The sequence below is a fragment of the Tachysurus fulvidraco genome, chromosome 19, assembly GCF_022655615.1.
Source record: "Tachysurus fulvidraco isolate hzauxx_2018 chromosome 19, HZAU_PFXX_2.0, whole genome shotgun sequence".
Classification (NCBI taxonomy): Eukaryota; Metazoa; Chordata; class Actinopteri; order Siluriformes; family Bagridae; genus Tachysurus; species Tachysurus fulvidraco.
The window spans coordinates 10,670,253-10,690,462 of record NC_062536.1 but is presented as its reverse complement, the minus strand read 5'-3'; the positions used below and the strand labels follow the sequence as shown (position 1 = coordinate 10,690,462).

The following is a 20,210-nucleotide window of genomic DNA, read 5'->3' as shown; positions in this document are numbered from 1 at the left end:
AATGCATCACAAATATTTAAAGTTAGAATATTTTCAGTTTAAGACTTTTTCCTTTTAATGTTGTTTATGTCCACAACATATTTATATCTTATATAAAGTTATAAAGCAGACAATTTGTCTACATAACACCTTAATTATGTTTTTAATCATGTGTGTGTATATGTGGTGTGTATATATATCAACACAATAACGTTACAAGGTTAATAGAAAATATATACTGTATATATGTTTATTGTGTAAACACACAAGCGTCGTGCTGAGGAGCAAAACAGTGACGTCACTTCCGGACATATTTTGTTCAACAGCTGGTGCCGGAAACATCGCACAGAGAAAATACAGGTAACTGCTGCGTGTTTATATGGCAATGTTTTGCTTATTCATTAAACAAGGCCTCAGGTGGTGAATACATGAACATCCTGAGAGTACAACCCGGATAGAATAACACACTGATTCTTAACTAGACATAATAATATGTCTTTCGGAGCGGGATGCTAACTCCACTAGCCGAGCTAATGCTAATTGTATTCATATAAGTCCCGCCTCCGTTGCTATGATTGGCTGGTTATTCCACCGTATCTTAGTTACGATTGGCTAATAGCGAACGTACGTGGTGAATATTTTAACTACAAGCCAATGGAAGTCGAGAAGGCTGGAGTTTATGGAATTAGAATGAGCTATCTATTTGTAGGTTTAATTCTAATAGTAATAATAAATCAGATCTTCTCAAAAAATGTATTGTTTCCTATATGAAAAAATGTTTATTAAATGGCAACTTAAAATTAAATATACTTGCATGCAATGTTTTAAAGCTCTTGTGGTTTGACCAATAAAGTTGTGTCCTGTATTATTAGTGCTGTGTGTCTGTAGCTCCAGATGATCCATTGCTGGAGAGTGAGAGTGAGCTGTGCTCCCTCCCTCTACTGAACACTTCCCTTCCCTCTCGCTTCTCCTTTTTCCTTCTCTACATCCATCAGTGATGCTTCCCTGCTGTTCCTGCCTCTCACGCTACACTCACCATCACCTGGTTGCCTTCCTCCTCACCTTCTGTAGGTAGGCTGAATGCTCTCCGTTGCTCTGTTACTGAATCATGCAGCTCATTTGCTGGGCAAATTTCATTGGGTAAAACGTAGCACTTGGTATGTGTTGCAGCTTCTAGTTAAGATGAATATTTAACATACACAGCATGAAAATGTTCTATTTAGGAATGTCTTAACACTAGAACATATTTATGCTGGAAAGGCACGATCGAAAATGTATGTGTTTTAAATGTTTGTAAAGCTTTAGTGTCAGATTTAATCCAAATTGATTCCTTTCAGTTCCTCTCTGAACTGAAGTTACAGTTTACAGAATGTTTGTTTTCTGTTTATGTCTGTTTCCCAATTGAAAGACTGGAGTGAAAATTTCAAATTTCCACAATAATTCTTCGGGAAACATTTCTGAATCATGGAAAAATATCAAGATATTTCCTCTGTTTTTGAGTACAGTGTTTTAGATCGGATGCTTTAAATGTTGTCAGAGTGTCAAATCGTACACTGTAAATCTTTTCTGGTACTGGCTTCCATCCGCACATGTCCATTCATGAGTCTTGATCTTATATCGTCATATATCATCATATGGATTTGTTCAGACAGAAATTCTATTGTTCATACTCACTAAATGTTTTTCTTTTTTGTTGTTTATTTCTCACACAGCTATGTGTTGCTGCATGCTTCACGTAAGACTTTCAGCAATGTGAAAGTGAGCATCTCTGCACAATGGACCCCTTCAGTGCAGAATGGCAGCTCTTCTGAGTTTTCCCCTGGAGAGGTAGGCACACACTGTGGCTTTATGTCTCAGCTTTTGCCTACTGAAGAACTAAGACCACGTTTGGCTCATGCAGAAATAAGGAGTTTTACAGACATTAATTCCTGGATTATGCTTCATGTAATCAGAAAACACTAACTGAAGTTTTTTCAAAGCTATGTTAAAACAAAATCTATCTGTCACATAGTGCCTTAAATGACCTTGTTGTCAGGACTTGTGGCTATGTCTAGGCAAAAAATAAAACAACCTTCACTAGAAAGAGATTAGATAAAAAATTGAACCACTTTTAGCAAGCTAGTTTCAAGAAGCAGGTTTTAACAACAAACCATAAATATTACAAAACTGACAAATCTTGGAGAATTTGTTTTCTTCTTCTTTTAAAGCTAGTGTAAAAATGAGTGAATGTATTGAAACAGAGCAGAATCAAGAGTTGATAAAAAGTTGATAATTGTGACCTGGACATGCATTACATAAGTATATGCTGCAAATATTCAGTACATGCAGCAGTCGTACAGAGTCAAAGTAAATTGTGTGCATTTCTTTTTTGTGTGAATGCTAACAGACATGGGAAGATAATCGTCTGTTTGCAAATGCTGATCAGGCCACACTGTTTCTGGGTGTCCTGGACACTGTATTTCTCTTCTCTTATGCTGTGGTGAGTGACACTAAATGAGTAAAATTCGACGATGTTGGGTTTAAAATGTTTTGCTGACCTCACAACCTTATTTTAAGCATTGATATTTTGTATAAAGTATAAAAAAGAGTAGATACAGGGCTGCACAGTTTATAACATTTTATTTTGCAATTACTTTGAATTAAACATGACAATTTGTACTGTTATTGAAAAATAATCAGTAATGAGTCATAGTTGGGTCATCACTGTAATAGTTACATTTAATGTTATGGAAAATTGTTTAATTTCTGTTTAATCATAATAATTAAATGTCACAAAGTTCTCCATCCTAAAACCTAGACTTAGTTACAGCTGTTCCTCAAACTGTTGCACAGTAATGACACTGATGTATTCTTAAAAAAATAATAAATGAAAAAACTTCACAATTATGCATGCTTTTTAAATTGTTAATATGGATCATTCTTTGTTAATGTCCTTTTTGTAAGTTGATACTATAGAGCCATTAGAACCAGTCTATTAATAAACCTACTCCAAGCTGCTGTAGTCAGAGTCTTCTGATCAATCAGAGTTGACAATTCAACGGTGTTGTGACATAATTATTTAACAGTAATGATTCATTAATTGTGACACCTCTGACAGGACATAACGCATAGTTAACAGGGTTATAATGTACCATGTAAAAGAAGGTGCTGTTCATTCAGTTGCGATTAACATATAATCTTAAATCGATGAATAATAGTACTGTTGTGCAGCTCTGTGTGTGAAATACAGAGTAGTAATTACACACACACACACACACACACACACACACACACACACACACACACACACACACACACACACACACACACACACACACACACACACACATATTCAGACATCCCTCACTTACTGTTACTTGCATACAGCATGTATGTACATGTATTTTCCTAATGAATGGACACACACTCATACACACTAACAGATACAGTAGCATGCTGATTCAGTACTCTTTTAATCATGTTGTTAAACAAGGCACTATTTAAAAAGTGTTTGGTTCTAAAATTGTGTTATTTTTGTCTAACAGGGTTTGTACATTAGTGGCATTATAGGTGACCGTCTGGACCTTCGGTATGTTCTCTCCTTTGGGCTGTGTGGCTCGGCTGTGGTGGTATGATAATGTATTCCTTACATTGTTTTCAAAGAGTTGTTAATGATTAATAGAAAGCCATTATGAAGTTCAAGGTTAATGAGATGAAAAGTTATAAAATACAGATATGGACCTGTGTCTGTTTTTTTCCCTCTCTATAGGAGTTTGTTTTTGGCACTCTGACAGAATGGCTGCAGTTTTATAACGTGTATTTCTACTGCGGTCTGTGGGTGTTGAATGGCTTGTTGCAGTCTGCAGTTTGGCCCTGTGTGGTGGCCGTCATGGGAAATTGGTTTGGCAAATCTGGGTGTGTGTCAGTGTACCATGATTTCTTATTTCTCTTATTTATAGAGAGATTACGTAAACATGACATGGTCTAGCAGCAAGGGCAAGCTTTAAAATGTTGCACAGCATTCTGAAGTCACAAATTTTATATGTGATTCCATAAAGCTTAATTAATATCTCTTTTTAAATTCTAGTGTAACATTCTACATTAATCTATTAAGTTCCACTTTCATGACATCTGACTAAAAGCTTATTTCTGTAGAATGTGGTTCGACTAAACATGACAAAACACCTGCTAAATTTTTTATACATTTTAAAGTGTTACATGCTAGAATTGAAAATGGGGTTGAATATTTTTTTTGCAAATGGAAGTTCATTGATTATTGCATTATAGCATCTCTTGTTTCTTCGCTAAAAATATTTATTAAAATAAACAAATTCAAAAATTGTATTTGCTATGAGTAGCCCTTAAATTTAAGTACACTCTGAGAAATAATTAGTATACCACAGAGTGCTGTACAGCATGCTTTTTGTTGTTGCTGGTGATAGCAGTAATGTCAGAGTGTTGTGCGTGGCCTAATCTCGCCTGTCTGGAGTCTGATTCTGATTATGCCTTTAATAACATTCTCTCTGTTTCTTGACCTTGGGCATTAACTTTGCTTTTAAAAAAGCTCAAAATAAAGAGCTCTGTCCTGCCTTTAAATATTTTATGATGAAAATACATGTTTAAAATGTCATTTATTCACACCAGAATATTTCTTGCTTATATTCTGCTGAATTTCATCAGAGAATCTTACTTAGACTAATCTTATAGATCTTTTAGTTCATTTGTCTGACATGTTTGTTTGTGTGCGTGTGTTAGGCGAGGCTTTGTGTTCGGTTTATGGAGCGCTTGTGCGTCAGTGGGGAATATTCTTGGAGCATTCCTGGCATCCAGTGTTCTGAAGTATGGCTATGAGGTTAGTGAATTTTGGCACATTCTTCATTCTCACAGGTAAAGACCTGGAAAAGCCTTTTTTCCCCTAATCTTTCCCTATCCAGTTAAAATACCTGTCTTAGCCCACATCAGTATGTCCATTTTCTTCTGTCCTCTACTATAAACAAGGTGTTTGCTAAAAAAATCTGTCACTCACTAAGTGTTTTTTAATTTTTCACTCCATTCGGTGTAAACTCTAGAGAATGTGTTTTTGTGTGTGAAAATTTCAGGAGCTCAGCAGTTTCTGAAATACTCTCTGCAGCCAATCTGGCACCCATGCCACAGTTAAAGTAACAGAAAACACCCATGCCACAGTTAAAGTAAGACGGGAACATTAACTGAAGCCCGTAGCTGCATGATTTTATGCATTGTACTGATGCCCCATGATTTACTATTTGGAGATCTGCATAAATAAGGTGAATGAGTGTTTTTAGTTAAGTAAAATGTGAATGTATTTAGACACTGTTTAGACACTTTAGGTAGATATGTACAACTGCACATTCACACAATTATCCAATCAGCTAATTATGTAGCAGCAGTGTAATTCATCAAGATACAGGCCAAGAGCTTCACTTTTATCTTCACATTAAACATCAGTATTGATGAATGTCTGGGAGAAATGTTCTTAGACAATAGGCTCCAGATTTGGATGGGTCAAAAAAACCCAAACATGCAGTGATTGGAAGATCTGCAGGTGGAAAAGCCGCCTTTATGGTAGTCAGTTAGCTATGTCAAGAAGGCAGAAGACGAATCCGATGCTACAGCAGGCACAGACCAGAGGCGAAACTGGACACAGTACAAAAAGACCAGGAAATATTTTGTCTTCAGCTGTTCAGGTTCTTCCAGATTTTATGGATTGCTCTGCTGCGACACAATTGGCTGAACAGACAATTGCACGAATAAGAAAGGGTAAAGGTATTCCCCTTTAAGTGGCTGCTGAGTGGGTATATATAAGTCATTCTCTCACCTTGTTTATGTATTAAGCAACAAGCCTACAGTTGTTGCAGGAAATCACTTGCAAAACAGAAAGAAATAAAAAATGTATGTGTCTTTCTTGTCAGTATGCTTTCCTGGTGACATCAGTGGTGCAGTTTGCAGGCGGAGTAGTCGTGTTTTTCGGTTTGCTCACCTCCCCAAAGGAAGTGGGTGAGTTTCAGAAAGAGGCTGAGCCTTTTTCGCTTTCTATATCTATATGCAGACATACAGTATATACATGTATACATATATACCTGCGGATAATCTGTGGGTTGGGTAATAAAAAATTACATTTTGATTCATTTCTGGTGTGTCACGGGTGGATGAGAGGCACAAGTCATTAATGATGCAAATATTAACAACATACAGTACTCTAAACATCATATATGTATATAAAACTATTGAAAATGTTTGTTGTTTTGAAAATAAATGCACCAAAGAGATCTTCCAAGTGATTATTTCTTCAAGACTTACTTTCCTACAAGTTTAACCTTACGTCAAAATTTAGACGATCAGCCAAGGCAAACAAGCTGTTTTTGATTATTTAGGATTGTATGTTTCTAAGTAAGTTTCAAACATAAAGAAGCTTTGAATGATGAAACACATTTGGGTTTTCATATCAAAAGGAAACTATTGATTTTATATTTATTTATAAGAAATGCCTTTATTACTGTGTAATATGTACTTTGTTTTTCAGGTGTTTGTGTGATACCTTGTTGTTTTTTTTTCAGGTTTGTTCGAAGGGACTGTAACAGGTCTAACAACAGTGGAGAGAGACCCAGACAGTCATCAGCCACTCATGAGTGACAATGAAGAGGATGAGGATGAAGTGGTGTGTGATGGAGGATACTATTCCATACAAAAGCAGGATGATGAACCGGAGCCCCAAATCAAAGCCATTGGCTTCTTCCAGGCCTTTTGTTTACCAGGAGTCATACCTGTGGGTCAAAGTCTTTCTGTTCTTTGTGACAAGCAGTAAATTTTTATTAATACGACAGTTTAAAAAGGTTGCTAAGTTATCTGTTTAATGACAAGAGGAGCAACCACATGCTTTATTTTTAAGTTTTCTAGCAACTTCTCAATCTTTGAGTGCCAACATATGCAAACATGATTGAGACAGAACAAACAGCGTATTGATGAGTTTTAGTTACTCATAGGTGTAATGAGCATCAATGCTGCATACTTGCTTTGCTTTGTAGCTACAGGATGGAAATTTACTTTGTTTTAAAAGATAAATTTACATCTAATTGAATAGTGATTTGAATAATTTTCAGTTAAAATGCATTTGTTTAACCATTGACCCAAAGCAGCTTTACAGATATCTGGATGTATATTTTGACCCTTGAGCAATGAGGAAGCCAGGGGTTAGCAAGGGGTTAGCAGGGGTTAAGAAAAACTCCCTCAGAAGAAATTAACCTTGAGAGGAAGACTTAAAATAAAGCCCTTGTCCTCTGGGTGACAGCAGATAGTCATGCAGTTGTAGGAGAGTCACAGTGTTGAGGGTTTCATGAGAGGGACGACTAAAAGATGCTTCAGGAATTGAATTGACTTTCTGAACTGCATTTTACCAAGTATTTAGTCAATTGTTGTGCTTCAGTCTGTGTTGAAACCAGTTCTGATTATTCTTCTTTCTCTGCTCTGGCAGTACTCACTTTCCTACGCTTGCCTGAAACTGGTCAACTATTCTTTCTTCTTTTGGCTGCCATTTTATCTAAGCAACAACTTTGGCTGGAAGGAGGCAGAAGCAGACCGGCTGTCTGTGTGGTATGATGTAGGAGGGATTGTTGGTGAGTGGCGGTGTTTTATCCACTGTATATGTGACATAGTTTTCTCGGTGCTCAGAAAAGAAAAGAAAACCTGTTCACTTTAATACTTACATGAGAGAATGTCTAAGGGCAGTTGAACTGGCAAGGGCTTTAGGATAGGATACATGTTCAGACAATGTACAAACTCTTGATAAATACAGTAAAAAAAAAGTAACATTGGCTACTTACATTGCCTTGCAATAGTATTCATACCCACTGAACTTTTCCATATTTTTTACACATTACAACCACAACAAATATATTTATGTGATGGACCCACAGAAAATAGCACATATTTGTGTTGTGGAAGGAAAATGATAAATGCTGTCCAAAATCCTTTACAAATAAATGTCTGAAAAGTGTGCCATTCATTTGTATTCAGCACCCCCGAGTTTCTTTCACTTCTCATTATTTGCCACTTTGTGATGGTCTATCACATAAAATCCCAATAAAATCCATTTTTGTTTGTGGTTGTAACGTGAGAAAATGTGAAACGGTTCAGTGAGTATGAAAACTTTTGAAAGGCACTATAACACTTTTCCTAAGGACTGACGGTGACCAGTTCCACATGACACTGCTGGTACCTCACGATCACAGATTCTCCTCTCTGTAAATGTAGTCCCATCCCTGAAAGGACTAATTATTCAGATTTAAATAGTTACAAATGCAAAAGATTTAACAAAAATATATATTTTACATAGACTTTTAGTGACTGCAATCAGCAATTTGCACTTGAATGTCTATAATAGTCAAGTTAATGTCAAGTCGACTTTAGCACATTACATTACATACGTTACTTTGAGATTAAATTCTTATTCTTTTTTATTGTATTCATCTTCCCTAACCCTTTGTGATCTTAAAAATGTATTATTTGCATACCCTTTATCTCAGGAGGAACAGTGCAGGGTTTGATCTCAGATTTCCTGGGAAAAAGAGCTCCTGTCCTGTGCGTTAGTTTGCTGCTAGCCATGGGAGCTCTAGTGGGATATAGCCGTGAGTGTAAACTGCAGGACACATACATAAGAGTCATATTTTTTAAATTAATCTATATATTCCTAGACATATTCCTCACTTAATTTATTTTCTTCTTTAGACTCTCCAAACGACCAAATTGTGAATGGAGTGCTTTTAGCAACTACAGGTAAGAGATTGTCTTTAATAAATCCAACTCATTCTTACCTCAGAACACCAGAAATTGAATATATCTTTTATTTATTTAACTCCTCATCAATACAACCTTTGTCAGCTTTTATATTAAATTAGTGTATATTTATAATCATACCCTCCAATGTCACCCAAATGAGGGTTGGTTCCCCTATGAGTATGGCTCCTCTCAAGATCCTTCCATCACCCCAGACTTGTTCATTGGGGATAAATACAAACATATTTAAATATATCTAATATTAACCCTTGTATGTTGTTCGTATTTTTGTTACTCAGCCAGTTTTCGTAGGTCTGGTGACCCGCTGCATTTTTGGGTTTTTAATTCAACACAATCAAAAATGTTATGTTAAAATACTCTACAGATGTTTACTTCATCCCAATTACAAGTAATATATACAGCATATATGGTTAACATTTGCCCTTTACCTTTTACATCACATTTTTTAATTAAAGTGCTACTCGTTTTTTGTTGTTTTTTAATAAAATGTAATAAAAAAAAAATCAAATAAAGTTATGAGTGGGGAAAAAAATCAACAAATTTACAAGGAAGCAAAGTTTTTCAAAACTTTTGATTCCACAGACCCAAACAACATACAATGGTTAATCTTGAATTATATTATTCTTTATATTATTCTTTATATTAACTTTTCGTATTATGTTTATGTTCTGTAACATAATGTAATATAACATTTATGTCCATTGTTAAAAACGGTATACAAATAAATTTATATATTTAATTATTAATGAGAGAGAGAGAGAGAGAGAGAGAGAGAGAGAGAGAGAGAGAGAGAGAGAGAGAGGGGAAGTTAAAAACGTTTCTTTAGGTTGTTCCTGTGGAGGCTGGTGGGGTGTCTTTCAGTTGCATAACTGAAACCAGCGTAACCACATGCAAAAATATTGTGTTGTGATTGAGGAACATGAAACACAGTTCAGGAAATTATGTATATAGAACTATATATAGTATAAAGGTTTGACTGTGTGAAGGGTATCCAGACCACCACACACATGTATATGCTTCACTCAAAAAACCCCAAAAGACTTGGGGTATTTGTGACCATTAATTTGCTTGTTATATTTATGTTTTAAAAGCCCAAGTTAGAGGCAGACTATCTGGATGAATATTTTTTAACTGTAGCTTTCTTTTTTCAGGTTTTTTTATCGGCGGTCCATCCAACATGATAAGCTCAGCAATTTCAGCAGACCTGGGTCGCCAGGAAGCTTTGCAGGGAAGTCAGGAGGCTTTAGCCACTGTCACGGGCATTGTGGATGGAACGGGCAGCATCGGAGCTGCTGGAGGGCAGGTGAGACACTAAAGTTCCTATTTTTCAACCTACTCCATTTTAGTGGATTGTCTCAGCATAGAAAATTTACCTAGTGCATCTTTCTAACTCTTTTGGGAACAATCAGAAAGCCATATTTTTATGTCAGTCAACCTGCCTTTCTTTGCTAAAGTGGACACTGGTACTTTATTGTACACATCACAACTACCTTCATATTAAACTTTCACTATTTTTATTATCTTTTAGTACCTGGTATCACTCATCGAGAGCAAATTCGGATGGATGTGTGTCTTCTACTTCTTCATAGTCATGGTAAGCCTTATCTTAATAACTCATGCTCTGATTGTCTGTGTGCTAAACTGTCATATTTGGAGCTACTTGTTTGATTTCTTGGTTGTGTTTCTTCTCTACAGACAGGTTTCAGCATTGTGTTCATCATCTCTCTTCTTGTTAATGATATACGCTCCATGTGCAGAGACAGTCAGGCAAGGACACATCAGCTGTGAGAATGCCTCTCTGTTCGTAACCTATCCTGTCTGGAGTTAATGTGGGGAAGCATGTCAACACATTCAGCAAGATGCTCGGTTTACGACTGTCTTCTTTTTAAAGCTGCTTTTAGTTACAATAGTGATATTGTTTTAAATCTTTTATGCTTGATTCCATCTATGCCGCTGGTATTAATATTAATATAATGCCAATGACAGCAACTGGTAAAATATCATCTGGACAGTCGCCATAACTAATCTGTTAACAGATTGAAGCATTTATTATTGTTTGAATTTTAGGGGGAAAAACATGCTTAATGTAGCCCAGTGCATGTCAGACTGCACAAGCAATTTGATCTTTATCTGATCATTATTTAAGTTCAGCGAAGTGGACAGTAATTATATCTGATAAAATGTTTGGTCATCCTGGTGCTGCCAGTGGCACATTAGCCTAACAGTAATAACACTAATTTAGACTGTAGAAATCCAGCTGTAATTATTTATCACTATGTGTTTGTGTGTTCTTTCATCACAAACCAGTTTGAGGAATGAAGATGAACGCTATTTAGCTAGGAACAAAAACACTACCAAAAATGTAATCATGGTAAAGTTTGAGAAAAGCCAGGATTGTGTGTTTATAGCTAATATAAGGATCAGGTAGCAAATTTAACTGACATAAATACAAAAAGCCAACAAATAGTAAACCATTAGACCAAAGGTTTGGACACACCTTCTCATTCAAAGAGTTTTTTTTATTTTCATGACTATGAAAATTGTAGATTCACACTGAAGGCATCAAAACTATGAATTAACGCTTGATGTTCTTTGTAACTGCACTTGGGGACACTTAATTTCAAAGTTTTCCCAATTTTTCGGACTGACTGGCCTTTCTTGCCATAATACAAATTCTAACAGTCTATTCAGTAGGACTATCAGCTGTGTATTCACCTGACTTCTCCACAACACAACTGATGGTCCCAACCCCATTTATAAGGCAAGAAATCCCACAAGGCATACCTGTGAAGTGAAGACCATTTCAGGTGACTACCTCTTGAAGCTCATCAAGAGAATGCCAAGAGTGTGCAAAGCAGTAATCAAAGCAAAAGGTGGCTACTTTGAAGAACCTAGAATATGACATATTTTCAGTTGTTTCAGACTTTTTTGTTATGTATATAATTCCATCCATCCATCCATCCATTTTCTACCGCTTATCCGGGGCCGGGTCGCGGGGGCAGCAGTCTAAGCAGGGATGCCCAGACTTCCCTCTCCCCAGACACTTCCTCCAGCTCTTCCGGGGGAATACCGAGGCGTTCCCAGGCCAGCCGAGAGACATAGTCCCTCCAGCGTGTCCTAGGTCTTCCCCGGGGCCTCCTCCCGGTTGGACATGCCCGGAACACCTCCCCAGGGAGGCGTCCAGGAGGCATCCGAAACAGATGCCCGAGCCACCTCAGCTGACCCCTTTCAATGTGGAGGAGCAGCGGCTCTACTCTGAGCTCCTCCCGAGTGACTGAGCTCCTCACCCTATCTCTAAGGGTGCGCCCAGCCACTCTGCGGAGGAAACTCATTTCGGCCGCCTGTATCCGGGATCTTGTCCTTTCGGTCATGACCCAAAGCTCATGGCCATAGGTGAGGGTAGGAACGTAGATCGACTGGTAAATAGAGAGCTTCGCCTTGCGGCACAGCTCTTTCTTCACCACAACAGATCGGTATATCGACCGCATCACTGCGGAAGATACACCGATCCGCCTGTCGATCTCCCGCTCCATCCTTCCCTCACTCGTGAACAGGACCCCAAGATACTTAAACTCCTCCACTTGGGGCAGGAACTCTCCACCAACCTGAAGGGGGCAAGCCACCCTTTTCCGGCTGAGAACCATGGCCTCGGACTTGGAGGTGCTGATTCTCATCCCCACCACTTCACACTCGGCTGCAAACCGTCCCTATATAACCGTCCGTATATAATTCCACATGTGTTAATTCATAGTTTTGATGCCTTCAGTGTGAATCTACAATTTTCATAGTCATGAAAATAAAGAAAACTCTTTGAATGAGAAGGTGTGTCCAAACTTTTGGTCTGTACTGTGTGTGTAAAGTGCCTTTATTTCCACCTGTATTTTGATTTTGAAGAAATTTCTGCATTTTGGTCTTATAGATTATTTCTCTAAGAGTACAGAGGACTTGGCCTATAGACACATTTATTTAGCTTATACAATATTTTTTCAATCAATGTAAAGAGAGATTACTGGGAACAAAGAAAGATAATCAATTTGGTAATGCTGATCTATGCTGATCTATGCTCTATACCAATAAATTTCATAGATCTGCTTAAGGTTCATTCCACTTTTTAAAGGGTGTCTTCTTGAATATTTGTATTTCTGTACTGTTACTTGATACCTGTGACACTTTTATTGAAAGGGATTTTGTTCAGTTTTTTTTTAACCAGAATTGTTGTTAAAGTTAATGTCAAGGCTTTGACCACTTATTTGTCTGCTTCATAAATTATCATAAATTATCTAGAGAGTTGCTTTCAGCCACTTAATAAGATTGTTCTACGTTATATCTAGAGTAAATACTTATTTTCTAAAGTACAACTACTATGTAAGTCAATTTGAATATGTAAAATTACTGACTGTAGACAATATGTCACTAAAGCACATCATTCCCCAGAGGAAACACTCCTCCACAGGACCTCTGGTGCTCACATTTTAGCTGGGTGGTGCAACATTCTCAGCACATCGATAATTGTGTTTGGCCAAACCCAACAACGAGGTGTTTAAGAACTTCACCGTTCAATTATATTAGTGCTAGTCTCATGGTGGGCTCGGGTCACTCACAATATGCAACTGTATGGTTGGATTACTTGATAAACTGGCAAATATTTGCATCTGTGAAGCAGATTTTGAATAATTATTTATGTGACATTGTATGTTGCACAAGGTGATAAAAGTTTTTAAGGTTTAATTTTTATCACGTATCTGTGTATATGTGTAACTGTAACATATGTGATACAACATTCTGTCTGCTATATTATGACCAAAATATTCAGACTTTATATTTACTTACTTTTTGGTGTGAACGTTTTGAACTGTTAAATGCAGGATGATATTGAACACAACATGCCGTGCCTGGCATGGAAAACCAATCTTTCAGAAACAAGAAATAGTTGATTTACTGCACATTTTATTTTATTTATTTATTTTCTTTTTATCATTTTCATAGTGCATGCTTTCAAATTTGTTTCTGCTAAATGAAACAAAAATGGAATCACTATCTCAGAGTGTAGATCTAATGGAAACTCAACTTGGTGTCATGGATATAATGAAATCAAGCTCAGGTTCATTAGTTAATGTTGTGATACAGGATCAGAGCTACAGTTTTAAGGTAGTCATTTTATCTTCTTTTCTTTTAATTGAAAGATTTAATTTTTGTATGAATGCTTCACATTTGCACTTCTGAAACATTTCTGATTTATGTGCCTGATGTTTACATGCTATTTCTGTTCTATAATGAATGCCGATCCTGTTTTAGATAAAGCTTTTAGCTTTTAAACTGCAAACACTTTGTATATAAAACTCTTGCAGACAAATGTATCATGTCATGATACCGAATTTTATCACTATATCTGTCCAGATCCTTGTTTACATTATAGTAAAAAGAATTACATTACAGATATTGTAGTATAAATGAGTGATTTCTGTAGTTTCTTTATGGGATTTCCTTTACTTTCAAAGCTCCTTCAATATAATGACAGAAACCTGTCTTCATGCTGCCTCTTGAAAGGGCACCGGTCTTGGTATTGTCCACAATAAAAAAATAAACGTTCCTATATCCTTAAATGATGACAAAATGAAAACTATACTCGTACACTAAGTTTATTTTATCCTTCCTTCTAATTCCTCCATCTGTTTTTCTTGTAGTTCCGGTTTTGCCGTTAGAACTTTTGCTAAAATGAATAAGGAAATAATTAATACTACATATTTTAAAAATATACATAATACTATTATATAAAGCATATAAAATTATATACATTTTTTATAGATTATTTTTCTGTGTTTTGCCTTTCAAAAGAAAAACAAACAACTTACAATTTACATAAACATGGATATCTTTTATTATAATTTGTGATTTAAACATGGCAACGTATTCACAATGTGAGATACACTATGCAAGAAAAGGAGAAACATTTGGTGGAACTGAGAAGAATTAAACAATACTTTTCGATGTCGATATCAATCCGTTCAAATAAAAATAATAAAACAAAAATACAATTAAATTAGGTATTTTAGATATTCCATGTATACATGGCTGCTTTTCACTTATAAATACAGGGTACTGATTTACTTTCATAATTATAAGTACTTTTTTGTGTCTTAACCCACAAAAATAAACCAAATGAATGTTTGTAATTAAGAATAAAAGTTCACACTGCTCACTCAGACCTGGCCTATGTTAATTCCTATTAATGCACCTCTTAACACGCTGGAGATTATAACACACTGCAATAATAATATTTAATAGTGCAAAGCTAATACAATTAAAAATTAGTTAAGTAATCCTTAAATGGAATTATCTTCCAATAAGTTAAACATTTAAGGTTGCTCTGAAACAAAAATGATGGGTACAATGAAAACAAGCATGGCACAGCACACTCAGAAAGACTATGGTAAAAAATAATTGGGAGGAAAAAAATACAGTCAAACCATTTCAAAGTGAGGTGAACGATCCTTCAGTGAACGAAAAACTACTGTCTTTAAACAAAATGTTTATTTGGAAGACAACGATGCCTTTAAACGTCTGCACGTGGCAGTATACAGTATCAGATGTCCTGTGTGGTGTAAATTTAGGCTTTGGCCAGTTCAATTAGTGTCGAGTCATTTCTGAGTATTTCTTGGAAAGCAGAGAAAAATTAGCCCCAATTCAAACAGGAATTGATTAGCTTAAGGCTCAAAAGCGAGGTGAATAAATCACCTGTTTTATTTACATCTGTGAGGTGATGGGATCAGGAGGGTTTCTGATAATACAATAAACACTTCATTGCTTGTGAGGTAGTTGACCCTCTTCAATAATATTTACAAATACAAAAATAGCTGAGCTACTGTAGGATATAGTGACTGTCAAAAAATGTGTGTGTATATATTTATATATGTGTTTAGTTCTAAAGCTGTGCCACTGCCACAAGGCCAAACGAGTGTTTTGTGAGCTTTTACCAGCTGGTTAAAACTAGTGGCTTTGTCCCTTTTCTTTTACAGCAGTTGGTCGTTGCTTATGTTTGATACTATTTGGAGCAAATCTTTGGCTATTTTCTTAAGCTGCCTTTTCAATCAATCAATGTGGTGGAATGAAACAATTACATACAAACACTCAGCAAACACTCTGTGAACAAACGATTGAAGATTCTTCCCTGCTATTTATATGCTAAGCATTGCTGTATAAGTCTGTTATAAACAGTTCTACATCCTCTTACAATTCAATCCACTGCGATCAAAACCATGCTTTCTTGAAATAGATTCTGAACCAAAATAGTTATAACAGAACTAAAAACTGAGCTAAAATGCTACACGATGAAATCTCAAAAATAAATGTATACAGTCCGAATAAGGTTTGTGCGTTATTGCTGTTAATACAACAGATATTATTCTTTGTCTATAAAAGTATACATTTCGAGCTAACTAAAGGCAAAAAGGCATAACTAATATTTGTACACTGCTAATAAAAGAAGGCCATATTGATAAAATGCACAATAAAAGTATTAAAAAAAAAAAAAAGAAAAGTCTTGCCATTTTACCCAATGCCTTCAAAACTATGTAGTTTAGAACTGGTATAATGGATAATACAAGGCAACTCTTCCCATGTAGGCAGTATTGGTTTCTTATGTAGTCAGTGAGGTAACTTGTAACTTTTGTAGTTAAATAAAGTCTGTTTGAGAGTCTTAAACAAATTTTGCACTGAACAGTGAAGTAGTAAAATGTTTACAAAGTGGAACTCAGGTATGCACCAGGGATCAGAGGTCAGGTCACATGTCTTCTAAAATTAGCTCAGTGACCACGTTGAGGTAAGAGTGATTATTACTTGACAAAACTTTTTTCCCCCATGAACAATTCTTTAAATCACATACAAAATAAGGCCATGGCTCAGATATACTAGTCTAGATCTGGTTCAGCTTTTTCTCAGGTGTTCTATTGATATGTTTCTTTCATGAAAAATAATAAATAAGTAGTAAGTAATATTCATCTATAGAATACACACAATAAGGCTCTCATTGTTTTGTTTTTTTTTGTTTTTTTACCCAAACAAGTACAAGATGCATAAAGCAAGTTTCAAAACAGCAAGACTAACCGTTTTAAGTCTGGATATAATATTTATCCTTGGTTGTTTCTCCTGAGGAGAGGTTTTATAACCAAATGAGCCGTAAGGCTTTGTTCACAAAAGTACTCAAAATGACCCAAATGATACTGGAATTTAGTACACAGGGTGGGACATAAAACTGTTGCAACTTGACTGTTGTCAAGTTATTAATGAAAGTGTCCTTTCTGGAGTGCATTTCTGTACCTTCACAGTATATTTTAAACGTCTTAACAATTTGTTGAAAACCCCATAGACCACTAATATCTATAACTGCTGATTTGTATGTACATTTACATACACAGTAAGGAGTTGAGATGATCTTCAGCTGCATAAGTGTCTACTCTCTTCTTGCTGCCTTGCTGAGACTTTAGAATGAAGAAACCTCCTCTTCTTGACGGTAAAGAAGTCTAGAAGAAAAAAGGTATGTTAGAAAAGTGTTGTTTTTTTTTTGTAAAAACCCCCAAGAAATACTGTCTAGACCACATTTTTCTGTTTTGTTCATTTTTTTTTTTTTTTGCTCTGCCACAACTGACCCAGATATACAGCATTCAACAGCTCCTGACTCCCTGGTATAATTGTATTAGGAGGAAGAATAGAAAAGATTAAGTCGACTAGTTTGGTGACCCTGAGGGGTGGAATGAAAACCTATGCTGTATAGCAAGTCTTATTCAAGCTTAGTGCAGGTTTAAAAACACACACTGAAGTGTATACACATTTAGAAGATTCTGGCTCTGGTCTCACCTGTGATAGCAGCTTGTCTGTATTTGACTACTCTCTTCTTCAACTCATCTCCTCTGTATGCCAAAGTTCCACCAGCACTGATAGGAACCTCTAGACTTCGTTTACCCGTCCTCACCACACAACTGTGGTAGAAGGCTGGCACATCCTGGCACTGCATCTCCTCCCACTCCACTGAGCCAGGGATAGGACGCTCGCTCTCGAAGTCAAAGTTCCAGCGCTGCTTGGCCACCTCCACACTCATGCACAAGAGCCTGTGGAAGTCCTGCTGAAGCTGCTGGTGGTCCACCGGGCCGAAAAGGTTCCGCCGCACAGTCATGCCCCGTGGTTTAACTCCCTCCTCCACTACTTCAAGCTCCATGCGGTCATACTGAGTTGATGTCGTAGCCATTTCACTGTTGACAAAACATACTAATTAGTTTGGGGTCTGTCTTGAATTTTACTGCATTGGGAGATATTTGTATTAAGAATATAATTTGCCATGGAATTTGAACCGATGTACATGTCCATCTGTAGAAGACACAATGTAAACCAGAAGATGCACAAGTCTAGCAGATTTCTCTCTTGAACTCAACATTTTAGCAATAATTATAAAAAAAAAAACATACATTAAATGTGAATAGTCTCTTGAGAGAGTGGTCAAAATCTACCCCAAAATTTTTTCCTGAAAATCTTTACCATTTTATACATATACAGAATATGGACTTTGTTTCTCCTGATATAGTCATCTATTTGGGTACATTGTAATTCTACATATAATTAATGCATAATTTGAACCTAGCCTATCAAGCTGAACTATATTGTGGCTCTACATTTTATGTTCTAAATGATCAAATTGAATTATAAAGCAATACCTAAACTTGTGTCTAAAACTCAGACACCAGCAGTTCTCTAAACAGCAACTCATCCTCAATCCGCTGTCTATTCATTGTGTGAATGAAAAGTTCAGTTGCTTTTATAGCAATCTTATCTAAACTAGATTACTTTAGATGGATTCTGATTTGCCTCCCTGAGGTTTACTTTTGCCCGGCACTGCAACCATTACCTCTTATCAGTAAACGCTTGGTAAGTGCTATAAAAATGCTTATAAAACACGTGATGTGATGTGAATGTGATTATAGACCAAAATCGAACAAACTGTATAGATGAACATGTACGTAGACCCAATTAAAAATTAATTAATTACTACATATAAATTTAAATTTACACAAAAAGTTTTTGGATAATTTATATTTACAACACATCTGTTCTTCGTGATAAAATGACAGAACTCAGCAGTAAGATGTTTCTCCACTCTTTTTTTCACTTGCAACCACTGCATTTTGTATGTGACAATATTATTCAAGAGAATTTACAGTATGACAATTTAATTCACGTTCTAATCCTAATGTGTATATATAGAAAATAATTTTCATTTTGTCTCAAAATATTTTTCTTTCCTCAGACCTAAAAAGCTCTAATTTCTAGACAACCTGTATTCATGCAATTTAAACACGTTCGTTCTTATTTTATTTTAGTGTTTTCACAGATCATTTTAATTATAACAGCATTTAAAGCCCAGATTTGTGATTTTAATAAATGTTCAGATTTATGAGTGGTCTTTTGTATTTTTTTAAGCTCCAGTTGTAAAAAAATAAAGTTCATATATCGGGAAAAAAAAAGTATATCTATTGTCCAGGAACTTGTTGAAATACCATTAAGAGACACTTTCCTGAATGTAACTGGTGCTGGAGTAAAAGGATGTTTGTGTATGGGCGAGTGGGCGTGGCCTACAATATGCGCACTGGATTACTACGAAAGGGGCGTGGCCTACAGTATGCATACTGAGTTACTACGGGAAAATGGGCGTGACCTAATGTAAGCATATTGAATTACGACGGAAAAACGGGCGTGGCCTGTTCACAGCAGCTTACTACGAGGAAACAGGTGGGGTTTGTACTTCTACGAAAATGGGCGTGATGTGCATAACAACATACACCACGATTCCCTTATAAACACCAAGCCTACGGGCTACTTTAATACTATTACTACTGCAAATAACGTATTCAAAAAAATAAATGCAAAAGTGATGTTAATGGAAGTTCAGCGAGGAAAAAAAACCACAACTATTAAATTGTTAAATTAAACACGTAAAAAAAAAGCACTCACCCGGAGCAGTAGATTCAAATCTGGTGTTTTAGAACAAAAAATCCCTTTTCAACAAGCTGCCGTTAAGGTAATGTGTCTGTCATCCAGACAAGCTGTAAGAAAGTGAACACGTCGCCTTCTGGTTTGTTTGTTATTGAGCTGAGCGCGTTAAGGACCGACCCACCGTGACGTCATCTTCACGCGCCACAGCTCGGTGTCATCAGACCTAATACACCGTAATGCATTCGTTTTAAGTGTGTCGGTGCGCTATGAGTTCGATATATTTTTATATACGCATTCATTTAAAGAAGTAGGTATCCTTGGTGATTAGAATCGCTAATAAACAAACAGAAAAAACATTAACATTCTTAAAACTCGATAAGTGTTTAATATTAATTATTCATCTTGCATAAGTTCTTTCGGCTTTGTTGTGTTTGTTTTTCGTTGCTCTGGTTGGTCTCACC

The 20,210-nt window shown here is 36.2% G+C and overlaps 2 protein-coding genes across 5 annotated transcripts; one reads left to right on the top strand and one right to left on the bottom strand.

Moving 5' to 3' along the window:
- Nucleotides 1-235: 235 nt before the first annotated feature.
- Nucleotides 236-11,689, top strand: slc37a3 (solute carrier family 37 member 3). 4 transcript variants are annotated; one of them, XM_027151662.2, is made up of 15 exons: nucleotides 236-339; nucleotides 852-1,050; nucleotides 1,692-1,806; nucleotides 2,366-2,458; nucleotides 3,504-3,587; nucleotides 3,728-3,873; nucleotides 4,714-4,810; nucleotides 5,889-5,973; nucleotides 6,534-6,742; nucleotides 7,448-7,589; nucleotides 8,499-8,600; nucleotides 8,701-8,748; nucleotides 9,921-10,072; nucleotides 10,298-10,363; nucleotides 10,465-11,689. In XM_027151662.2, the coding sequence occupies exons 2-15, from the start codon at nucleotides 977-979 to the stop codon at nucleotides 10,555-10,557; spliced, it is 1,506 nt and encodes a 501-aa protein (XP_027007463.1). In that variant the 5' UTR covers nucleotides 236-339; nucleotides 852-976; the 3' UTR covers nucleotides 10,558-11,689. The 4 variants fall into 4 exon arrangements, with proteins under 4 accessions (XP_027007463.1, XP_027007464.1, XP_027007465.1 ...); XM_027151663.2 differs by having other exon boundaries at nucleotides 243-339; nucleotides 868-1,050; XM_027151664.2 differs by having other exon boundaries at nucleotides 273-339; nucleotides 975-1,050.
- A 2,928-nt stretch (nucleotides 11,690-14,617) lies between these two features.
- Nucleotides 14,618-20,210, bottom strand: cdkn1d (cyclin-dependent kinase inhibitor 1D). The gene is made up of 3 exons (XM_027151665.2): nucleotides 19,768-20,210; nucleotides 17,623-18,014; nucleotides 14,618-17,288 (listed from the first exon to the last, which is right to left on the bottom strand). Exons 2-3 carry the CDS (start codon nucleotides 18,008-18,010, stop codon nucleotides 17,203-17,205), a joined length of 474 nt encoding a protein of 157 aa, XP_027007466.1. The 5' UTR covers nucleotides 18,011-18,014; nucleotides 19,768-20,210; the 3' UTR covers nucleotides 14,618-17,202.